This window comes from Hesperophylax consimilis, chromosome 5 (assembly GCF_061612785.1).
Source record: "Hesperophylax consimilis isolate HC1 chromosome 5, BYU_Hcon_1.0, whole genome shotgun sequence".
Classification (NCBI taxonomy): Eukaryota; Metazoa; Arthropoda; class Insecta; order Trichoptera; family Limnephilidae; genus Hesperophylax; species Hesperophylax consimilis.
Window position 1 is genome coordinate 30,912,488 of NC_142840.1, and position 12,041 is coordinate 30,924,528.

The window sequence follows — 12,041 nt, forward strand, 5'->3', positions numbered from 1 at the left end:
TATAAAAAAAGTACGGGTTTTTATAATGGAGTGTTTATTGTGTATTATGTATATATGATGTTTTGTTATTTTAATTAATAAATTTTCGAATATTGCTTTTTTGTTCTTTAATCAATCTTTTTGTGTTTTTTGTTTCCCTAATTTTGTTGAATCGATTGTTGAATTCTTTTATTGACTGATGTTTCTGATGTATTTTTCCTATTGGTCTATTACTGTTTGTTTGTGGAATGAAAGAAAAAAATAGTAACTGATTTAATTTAGTAATTTTCATTAAGACTTTGGAAGAAAATTAATAAGTGGTTATCCTTATTTGATTACCCCAAAACCGCCTTAAATTATTTAGCTCAACAATATTCCAATATAAGTTCGCTTTAATACATTTTATGACTTCAAATAGAACTGTTTCATTTGGTAAAATGTAAACCATTATAGACCAAGCAGACAGAGTTAAGACTCTGGATGTGCAAAATATAGTTGCTCGATTTATTGTATCTAATGATCAAATGGTATTTATTTTATGTACGTAGGTATTAAATTTCTACTTTATTTAAATTGTATTATGTACGGGAGTTTAATAAATACATAAATAAAAATGTTTATAACCTATAAAAAAAAGTTTTTTACAGTTTATGAGTGAGACTTGAAGAAATAGGTTTAATTTGAAAAAAAAGTAGTTTTCTTTTGAAAAACGTGGGTTATTCTCGAAGAAGATCATTTGAAATAACGACAAATAGTTTATTTCTGAAGAAAGCCTGAATTGAAGAAAATAAAATTTTGAGTCGCCGAGTGAAAAGTAAAGATGAATATTATAGTATAAATGTAATCACTTTGAAGCTGGGAGTAAATTTAAACTATAAAATTGAGTTGAATTTAAGTATAAACTTGAGATCCCCAATTCGGATGTGAAAAATTAATATGAAGATAAAGGCCCGTGATTTGTGGAGTAAACACAATAAAAAAAAATAAGTTGAAAGAAAAGCCTAAGACAAGAATAGACTAAAAAATTACGATTAAAGATGTAGATTATTCTATGAAAGAAGAAAAACTTGTTAAGACTAGTTTGATCTGACTTCCATCACATTAATATGTAGATATCGTTTATTAATGACGCCGTTACGAGTGGGTGGCGCAGTATCCTCCCTGTCTGGCGCTACGTAAATAAATATGCAAATAAATTGCGACAAGTTATGCTGATGGTTTTAATGACCCGTGTAAAACAGGTTTCTGCCTATAGGTCACTATGTTTGTGCTTATTTTATTTGTATTGCACGTGCATTGTGGAAAGCTCAATGACTTAGCTTACATATATAATGAAATTGTGATCTCAAACATGCATGAGACAACATTTTCCCTAATTTTGATGAAATAAAGAAAAATAGTTTTAAAATGACGTTGATGAATATTTCTGAGATAAGTGCTGAAATAGTTTGAATAGCCCGCTATTTCAGTAGATGTAATTTTTAATTTATATACATAATAAAATAAAAGAAGTGATAAGAAAGTGATAAGTGATAAGAAGTGATGTGTAGTTTGTGGCAAGTGTGTGTTTATGTATATGAAATAAATAAAAATTTAATTTAAATACATAATAAAATAACACCTCTTATTGGAAAACCCTATAGTATATTTGCGGCACGTTCCAGAGCGGAAGATAACAAAGAACACACCATAAAAAGGTCAATTGCTGCAGAATGGTTTAGGAACAATATTTGCGAAAATGTATTAATTTAGAGGTAGGTGCGAACCTTATAAATCGTCTTAACTCTTTAAACATCAGTTCCAATTTCGAAAATCGAATTTTTTCGTTAAAAAAATATATTTTAAAATATCTTATCGCTTGTCGGTATAATTGACTCAATCAGTTCCAATTATGAAAATGATACTTAAATTAAAGTTCACTGAACCGACGAAACCAGATTTACAATCATAGACCGCAACCACTACCGAAATTAGTATTTTTGATCATTTGCCCATAAAAAAAAGGCTGGGAATTCTAGTTTTCTTATAAGACGAACATAATTAATTTTACGAGAAAATTGAAAGCAGACAATGCCGTTTATTTTAGCGGTAGCTTTGAATCAGCCCCGCACAATAATATGCTGACTATATAGGCAAAGGCGCACAGTGGGAAGGATTCAAAAAGCGAGAAAAAGTAATTTTTAAAACTTGCATCTATTGAACCCCCTGAAAAGATAAAGTGACATAGAGTATATTATGGTGTACCCGTAATAAACTAAATTTTTCGTTACTTCTGGTCCAATCAAACATTTTCAAAGATCTACTTCGTTCTTAGATAATTTGGGCCTAGGAGTTGAAGGGTCTTATGTATTTTGGCAAAAATTTACTTTTTTCAAGTCGCAATACATCATAATTCATGGAATTATCTGTTCAATTATTTTGACCCTACTGAGTATTTCAAGAACGACGACATATCCTAGCACCGTTACGTCACTACTTCTGCTTTAGCGACGTATTCTCCTATCTAGATTTTCAGGTTTCGTTTTCATTGCGTATGCTGGGCATATTTTTTAATTTGTAAAATTATTGGGCCTATTTTTTAATTTGTAAATTACTGGGCCTATTTTTTAATTTGTACAAAAATTTGTACCCAGATTTTTTAATTTTAGACAAAGAGTCTAAAAATTTAATTATAATTTTTTGCTCTATAGGATCACATATACGTGTACTTGATATAAAACTGTTTTTAATGTTATACACATATTACAGTTTAATACATGCGCAATCGTGCTAACAATTATACAAAAATTTTCCTTTGTGTTTTCTGCGAATCGTTTTAATTGATTTGTTCTCTCACAGTAACAAAATCTCATAGTATAATATATTAGAAGCCTGAGCTTCTATAAAAATTATATATACATCACTTAAAACCACCACAATAAGTTGAATAACACGAGATGATAAGCAAGAATTTTGGAGTACGATTTTAAGGATAAATATTGTTTTCAATATAAAATATTTTTGGTCATATTTTGACGAATCTGCCCACTGTGCGGCGGTCGGTCACGGACGAGGTGACAGTTGTGTGTGAGGTCAAGCACTCGGCCGTTACTTCGGGGTTTAGTTGGTCCGTTAGTTCGTTGCTTCGTTGCGTGGAGACGAAAGCGAAACTCTTCTTGGCTGCCAGCCGAAATATTTGAAGCTCGCCCCAACTTTACTGAGCGAAACGATCGCTGGAATATACAGTCTTTTATATCCGTTTAGATAGCGATGGATCGGGTTCGAATCAAATGGCTGATTACAATTTACTTCCCTTTATATGCGTCATCTTATGATGGTGTACTTTTATCAAGACAATAATATTAAGACATGACAGCTAAACGCATGTTTTTGTAAATGATAGAACTCACGATACCTGGGTGTCAATAGTTCAATTCTTCGGCTGGCCTAGTCATCCCTTAGTATGATGGTAATAAGAGATTAATTTTCAAATATTTCCAGGTTATTCCAAGTTCGGGAATGTTTTGTCTTTCGACAATGTTTACAATAATAAGGGATTCGTGAAAAACGTAATCAATATACACGACACAAAAAGCTTGTATGTTTTACAAACCAATTTTGTTTGGGAAAGTGTAATATTTGAATTGAAAATTAGTACAAACAACAACAGATTTTTTAATTCTTTAGCTGAGTAGTAAATGTAGGGTTTTAGCGAAAAAAACATTCATTTATACGATCTAAAAACACACGCAGGAATTAAACAGTCTTCATAAAACCCATAGAAAAGCTAAACACATAATATATTTTCTTTTTACAAAATCTTTTTTTAACGTTTTGAATCCTTGTTAAAAAAATACCACAAAATATTAATTTTGACAACTTTCAGAAGTTGCGGCAAGTCGCGGAATCGGAACCAGTCGCGCGTGAGCAAATTAATGAAAAGGTTATTTCACATTGAACATGCAACTCGTCAATTGTAATCTATTCTCTCAGTATCGCATTGGTTAGAGATCCCCATAAACTGTCGAAACGTTGCTTTATATAACTTTACTTACAACTAACAGATAGACAGACTTCCCAGCATTAGTCTTTTCTTATTCATTCATTCAACCTAACGATATAAAAAAATGTGGATTCCGTAGTGTCATATGTTCTTGGCAGTTGAAATCAGTTTGAAGTTCATCCACGTGCATTATTAATTTCCAAACATCCTGCGGTGCATTTTTTATGCATTTGCAGGAAACAAGCCATTGGTGCAACGTCCATTGTCCATGGTATGAAGCTGGAAAATCAGTTGGAAAATGTGCAGGTCTCAATGTTATGAATATTTAACTGATATACCGCATGCACCTGTCTACAGCACGTGTAAATGTGTACGATATAAATAATAATTGATCAATAAACATGTCATTATACACACTTACTTACACGGTGTCCGGAAACTCGTAGTACATTCGGGACTTACAGAAAGAACCCAAAAAAATCAATAGCTGATTTTTAATCCCTAGAAACCATTTCTTTCATTTGACTAAAAAAATTCCAACTTTAAACGAAAGCTAAAATAAAAAATAAGTTAAATCACAAACTCGACTCTAAATGTGATGCAGATTTACCAGTTTCCCGCGAGTTTTCAGACACCATATTGCATATTTAAATAAAATGATAAAAACAGAATATGTTTAATATAATTTTTGTAGCAAGATAATAAAATTACATTTCTTCTAATGTGATACGTATGCACATGCGCGCATTTTGAGACTAGGTTGTAAGTACTCTAAGGTAGATACAGATCGCTAAATTAATTATTTTTGAAAATTTGGCAATTTCGGGAGATATTCCTCACAGACAACAAACAACTGCAGAGTCTTTTTGAGAAATATATAACCAAGCCTGACACTGTCTCATAAAAAGTTATGCGAGAATTGTATTATGGCGAGAAATATGATTTAAACAATGTTAGAAAGAATACCGCGCTTTTGGATTGCATTAAAAATAAGATAAATACTCCAGAAAAAAATTTGAACCCTGAAGATGCTTCTACGAAGCGAAACAGATCGGTCTAATAAATTTTACAACAATTCGGGGTTCTTAAACAAAGTATTTTATTTTTATTTAATAATATGTTAAACCACAAAATGACTGCTTTTTACCAAAATATTTTTATATTTAATGAAAAAAAATTGGAATGACAATATTTTTTATAATACGTGCATCTGTTATTATTGTTTTATTAACAAGGAAAACTCAGTTTTTATGACATGCATTGTAATGTCTACAACAATAACACATAACTTAAAGAATGTCAAGTATTTAAATTATAAATTTAAATTAAATAATACATATAAATGTGCGTAGCGAAATTTAACTTCATGCGACGCAAAACATTAGCATGATACTTTTTATTGTAATGCACATGGCGAAGTACAGGGTTTTCCAATAAGAGGTGTGATTTTGATATTCAATCGTAAAAGATCAATGGTTTCGTTGCTTGGGTGGCACGTAGCGCCATCTTGTTGAAAGTAAACTTTGTCCAGATCAATACCATCCAATTCCGGCCATAAAAAATCATTAATCATCTCTCGATAGCGCAATACATTCACCGTAACTGTTGCTCCAGCCTTATTTTCGAAAAAGTAAGGTCCAATGAATCCGCCGGACCATAAACCGCACCAAACAGTCACACGTTGAAAATAGAAAGGCTTTTCAACAATAACTCTTTGGTTTTCCGAGCCCCAAATGCGACAATTTTTAAATTTTTAAATTTATTTTTTAATTTATTCTTTAATATATTTGTATTACAAATGTATAATATATTGTCCTCCACGCTAGGAGTTCACCTGTGTTATGGAGGAATTTTTCAATTGTCAAGTTATATAATACTAAAACAATACAGTGGAGTTAGTTACACAGAGAAACAATAAAAATTAAAATATAAAATCGATTTTTCTATAGTTATAACAAAAAAAGTGAAATATAAAAAAATAAATATTAAAAGGATTGTAGCCAGTTCCATATGTGTTTTTTGTATTCTGTAAAATAAGATGTTCTATATTGTGTTGGAAGTGAATTGTATAGTTTTATAGCTTGTATTAATGTATAATTTTACTTGTTGACGAAGCCACCGAGGTGGAAATGGGCCTCATCACTCAAGATGATTTGCATTTGATTCACTCAAGTGAATTTTAATAATTTCAATGCATTGTTGAAGCGTGTATCGTTCCATTTTTGTTAATGGCGTAGTTTCTACTTGTCAAATGTTAAAAAATGACAGCTTCAAAAGTAACATCTACCGAAATAGCGGGCTATTTAAAATAACACCTCTTATTGGAAAACCCTGTATTATGTGCGCCAAACATTTGTATACGGTAGACATTATCATCATGAAAATGGATCGCTTCTACGACTCGATATTCGGTTCAACGGCCAGACTGTGGATTAAATTCTCCTTTATGTTTTTCTTTAAATTTTCGAAAAAAACCGTCATCCGAATTATTTTCGAATTCTGATTCGATTTAATCCATTACAAAAAATGTAGATTTCATAGTTAAAATAAATTAAATACGCTTTTTTCGAAGCCCGCCAACACCATCACAATCTGACGGAGTACGCGTGACGTCACAAGTACCTCGGTTTTAACGGTTAACGGGTAAGGTTAACTCACTAGGCTCGATGTGAAATCAACAAATGTCAGTTAAAATTTTTAACAAGATTTAAAAAAAAAAATCTTTTCAATAATTTGTACACCGCAATGGTAACCCATGTGCGTGTCAACGATGCGTAACTTTGCACAAAATTGTACCCATTCTAATGCACGCGGCCGCCCGTGAGGTAGCAGAGTAAGTCTTGTCAGAACCCGCCGACCATTCACAGGGCTTTTAAGTTTCTTACGGTTTTAATCGTTTTAAAATGGGGATTTATTAATTCACACACATAATAAAACTTACGTATTCAGAATCATCGTTGGTTGATGGAAGTAAATTTTATTTGATGAATTTGTGTTATTTCACAATTTATTCAATTAAAATAATATATAGTATACTTGCGGCACGTTCTAGAGTGGAATATACTCTCAGTATCGCCCTAGCAAGACCACCATTCATGTCTGGTGACGAGATATGAATAGCCTTCCCACCTTCCTCTTTCCTATCTCCTTCCCGTATACCTTCAGCCTCACAGCATTGGTTATCAGGAAGCCCAATTGGGGATGCCATAGTCTCACTGGCTCCAGACGGTTTGGAGCAGTTGGGACCCTTGTGCGTTATTCACACTAAAAATAATGTTTTTTTAAAACATAATTAGCAAGAAAACACATCTAACAAATCATTTGTTTATGATTTATGCATTGAAAATATCAGGCTCAATATGTGGTCAGGTTAGGTAAGGTTAGTTGTTGAAATTTTGGTGATCAATCTTATTTTATTGCTGACCACAAGTGACTGCTTCAATCAAAATCAAAGATCAAAACCTCAATATTATGCTGACCATGAGCCGAACTGCCGAGATGAACCACGACTAATGGGAAAGGAACAAAGTTACCACAAAGAGCGCGATTCACCGCTTGCATTTGCTTAGTTGCTTTCCCGTAATTCGTAGCTAAGCACGCGCGTTTTATCACATAATAAACGCAGTATAAGTTTTACACCGAACATTAGAAAATAACACCTAACTTTATGATCTCTGTTGATGCATAACTTTAAGAAAATTCTTTGTATAACAAATTCGTCCATAAAAATGTGTAATTTATTATAATTGTTATTTCCAGTAAGTACTTTTACTAAAAGAGCAAAAGAGGAAACAATAAAATAAATGGTTTGTTTAATGAGTTTCCTCAATTTTCTAATCGTCGGTTTCCATTAAAATATAATAATAATTTGATCGTAAATTAACTATTGGCACTTTCCTTTTATCCCACCGTGTAAGAACAGTAAAAATCATTACTAGATATCTCTAAGTTAAGAAACAGATAAAAGTGCAATAATTGTAATCTTAAGTAGAATTGTGTGTATTGATGTATATGTAGGTACTTTTTACCAAATGTCACTGAGAAGCAACCTTTTCTATTATTTTTTTTAAAGGGCGCAACCTGTTTACACGTAGTTCCCGTGAGCTCTTAGGCCATAGGCCCATTGTGTTATCTCCCATTTTACCTCAATCCTTTAACAGCAACCCAGTCCCTTTAAGTTCACCAGGGTTGTTATTGGGTATGTGGCAATGTCTTCTGGTTCCACTGTATGTCTCCCCAGGTATCTGACACTAGTTCCCACCAGGGCAGGACATTGTCACCATAAGTGAATTGGAGTCCTTCATCCTTTTCACATTTCCTGCATCTATTGGTGTTTTCCACTTCCAATATCTGCATGTGTCTCCTGAGATGGCAGTGTCCCGTTAGTAGTCATACCAGTTCCCTCAGCGAGTTTCTGTCCATATCGAATAGTTTCTTGGTTCGTCTAAGGTCTGGTCCTTTTATGAGTACTTTTGATTGTCTTATTCCAGGTGCCCTCCTTGTCTCATTTACAATTTACAATTGATTTTTTTAGTGATAAAGGGACAGCAAGATGAATTCATTTGGAAACGTGTGTTTTTTTTAAAATATTGCATTTTAAATTTTTGTGCTCGTGTCAATTCTGCTTGCAATACTATGATATATTCTTTCTCGTGTTCAAAATTATTTCTCACGTCAAAGTTATTCTACATTCGTTTATGTAAAAGCCCCTTTGGGTGTTAAATACATATTTTTTTAATCTGAATATGAAACTACAAATGACTGTAAATCTCACAGTCATTTGATTTGTATATCGTCATTTTCCTGCACGCGTATTCTGTTGAAAGCTGATTCATTAGGCACTTTTTCCCCTTTCAGCCAACGTTTCGGGCATCCTTACTGCATCCATTCTCAGTACAGTGAGTCATTGACTGTTAAAATCGTATTTCATTGACTTTTAGTCATAATAAAAATATGAAAACACGACTAAAACGTTTATATATTATGAATCATCAGATAAAATGAGTGAAAGACTTATAAAAATAAAACTAAATACATACCTAAGAAAAAGATAACGCAATGTAAAAAATATGATAGTAGGTAAACTCAGTATGAAGTGGACTTCAGAAAGGCCCCATTATGTAGAAGATAAACAAATTGATTCTATACTGATAGGAAAATGATTCAAACTCATCAATTGACAAATCTATTTCATTCGAGTGTCAATTTCGCAGACATTGAAAAAATATTGTGAAATCTCGCTAAAAGAATGTCGTTATTTTACCACTGAAATGGAGATATTCATATAAAACTAATTACTAGTATATTTTACTACTTAGCCAGTAAAAAAGACCGTAAGATTTTTTAAAATATTTAAGAATTATTTTTGTTCTAAATCCAAAAAAAACAATGCATTGTGTTTGTTCAATATCGGAATATAATAATAATTCGCTTTACCTTGTTTTAATATTTGAACATAATTTGTTCTACATCCAAAACAATGGAAAATAGTGGAATTTTGGGGATATTGAACGCAAATAATGCAATAAAATCAGAAGGGCAAACAATTGTCGTGTCTAAACGGCGTACAAATGTTGTGTCAAAACGGCGTACGAAATGTTGTGTCAAAACGGCGTAAAAATGTTGTGTCAAAACGGCGTACAAAATGTTGTGTCAAAACGGCTTACAAATTTCGTTTCAAATTAGTATTTACATGATATTTTAGTGAAAATAATGATATAAAAACAGAAAATATTTATATTTCTTAACCATGTGAAATGGTGTCTTGCAACTTAATTAAAAGGAAAATTAAGAGGAAACATATCATAGGTACTCATCATTAAGTATCTTATTCCTGTTTATTGTTTCATCTCTGTAAGTCATGTACTGTTTTTTTCTATAATATAAAATAAAATAAAAAAAATAAATGATCTAAAGAACAAACCAATATTTTTGCGGCTATACAATTGCTTTATTTTAATTTAACTTGTCATACGAAATGCGTGAAATTATGAAGATAATTAGTAATTTTCCTTCAATGAATTATACCGGACAGAAATAAATTCTTTAATTGTTATAGAACTAATTTCCATAAAATTTTATTTCATAAAATGAAAATTAGAAATGATGAAATGATAAAGTACATTTTTAGAATAAAGGCATTTTATTTTCTTTAGTTTTTCGAAAATCAACTGCATTAAAGATATTTTTTAAAATGTTAATACCGCACAACAGTCCCAACTGCTCCCAACCGTCTGGAGCCAGTGAGACTATGACCCTAATTCGGGTATGTTGTGAGGCTAACGGTAGTGGTGAGGGGAAGGAGACGCAGAAGAAGAAGGTAAAGAAATGCTTGGCTATTCAGATTTGGTCACCAAACACAGCCAAAGCCATTTCAAGCAACGTTTGAATTCTGAAAGGTGGTCTTATTCCAGGGCGATACTAAGAGTATCTTCCACTCTACAAGTGTAAATAATAGTATGAACTCAAACTGGTTGATTTAAGAAAATTTAAAAGTATTCAATAATTCATGTAATTCAACAAACAAAAACCATGTAACGCGATAAAATATATATTTTTTACTTTATTAACAATAATATTCTTAGGTATTCCTTATCTCCAGTTTTATTCTGTATTTTAAAGAGATAAGCATGTTCTAGTCTGACACTTTTAGTCAAATTCATGTAATATAAATTAGTCATTTACCAAATACATAAAAATTAAGAAATACACATTGAGAAAACTTACCTTATACCGCATTATATTACAGTTGTAGAACGGAAAACTGTTATTTAGACACCTACCGATATTTTATTATTACATTTATTTAAATTTAAGAAAGGGGTTAATTTTTTGCACCTTTAAAAAAAATGTTAAGTTATTTGCACTTTTTAAAAAAATGTTGAATAATTTGCACCTTTTAAAATAATATAAAAGTCATTTGCACCTTTTAAAAAGATCACATAGTTCAAGTGTCAAAAAAAGAACGCCCAAAGACAAAGTTTGAATTTAGCGCGGGAGAGTCGCTTTGCGCCGCCAGACAGCGCGGGAGTTGTCTGTGGTACTAAACCAAACGAACTAAACGCGTCTACTATCCGCGACTGTCCAACATGGAGAGCCACCTCTTAGCGGCCGTATCGCTTTTCTTTCCTACACGATCTTTGCGGGAAGGCGTTATGCAAGCGCTGTCAGCAACCATTTACAATCGGTGATGGAAGAACTACAATTTTCTTTTGCTTCAATTTTGGTACCTAAGTTTGCATGGAGCCAATTGTGTCCGTAGGAAAGGTTCCTAGTATTTACCTATATTTTCCAAGATTATGACAGAAGACAGTGACTCCATCATGACCAGTATGCTTACAGGCAGAGGAAATTGTTGTATATTCTGGTAAGTTATATGGAATAACATCTTTCACTTGAGTTTCAGTTAAAACAATTACGCTTGGAGAAAAATCTAAGTTATTATTAATATTTCCTTAAACTTATAATATTCGAGAAATTAACATTTTTAAAGAGGAGATTTAGTTTGTGGATTTTAACATTTATAATTATATATATTTTTCTTCAGACATGTTGAAGGTTGATAGTTGTTTGCTGGGTGGTTTTACTATTCTTTATTCGGTGGGGATGTCTTCTGGGATTCTTATTTGTAAGATTGGAGATGTTTCGTTTTTTCTCATCCATATTTTTCCATTTTTTGCCCAAATAAATTTGTACCCAAGTCTTGACGATTTAGCTAGGTATAGTAGGTGTTTATTAAATTGGGTCGGTTGTTCGTTAATATATATTGTGTTGTTTTTTTCAAAATTTATGTTTTTTGCGTATAAAGCACTTTATTTTTATGTGCTATAATTACGTCTTTACTATCTTTGTTTTGTAGAGAAACTACTATGGGAGGATTTTTGTTCGGGTTTTTATTTTTGCTTCTGATATATAAATATTTGCCACTTTAATCGTTTCTTTATTCCATTTGAGTGTTTCCAGTATATTTTTTAAATACTTTTGTGATATTTTCATTTTCCTTAAAAGGAACACCCTGTATTTCGACGTTGTTTTGTTTTTCATTTTGCTCCATTTTATTAATGTGTAGTTTTATTTCTTT

At 31.9% G+C, this 12,041-nt stretch overlaps 1 protein-coding gene across 1 annotated transcript in view; it reads right to left on the reverse strand.

Moving 5' to 3' along the window:
• Window positions 1-11,035, reverse strand: part of LOC149423770 (endothelin-converting enzyme 1-like) — a 101,074-nt gene extending 90,039 nt beyond the window's left edge. Inside the window, exon 1 of the mRNA XM_089632110.1 lies at window positions 10,688-11,035. Within this exon, the coding sequence (XP_089488236.1) occupies window positions 10,688-10,699 (12 nt within the window). The 5' untranslated portion in view covers window positions 10,700-11,035. The remainder of the gene's footprint in view (window positions 1-10,687) is intronic.
• Between the last annotated feature and the right edge of the window lie 1,006 nt (window positions 11,036-12,041).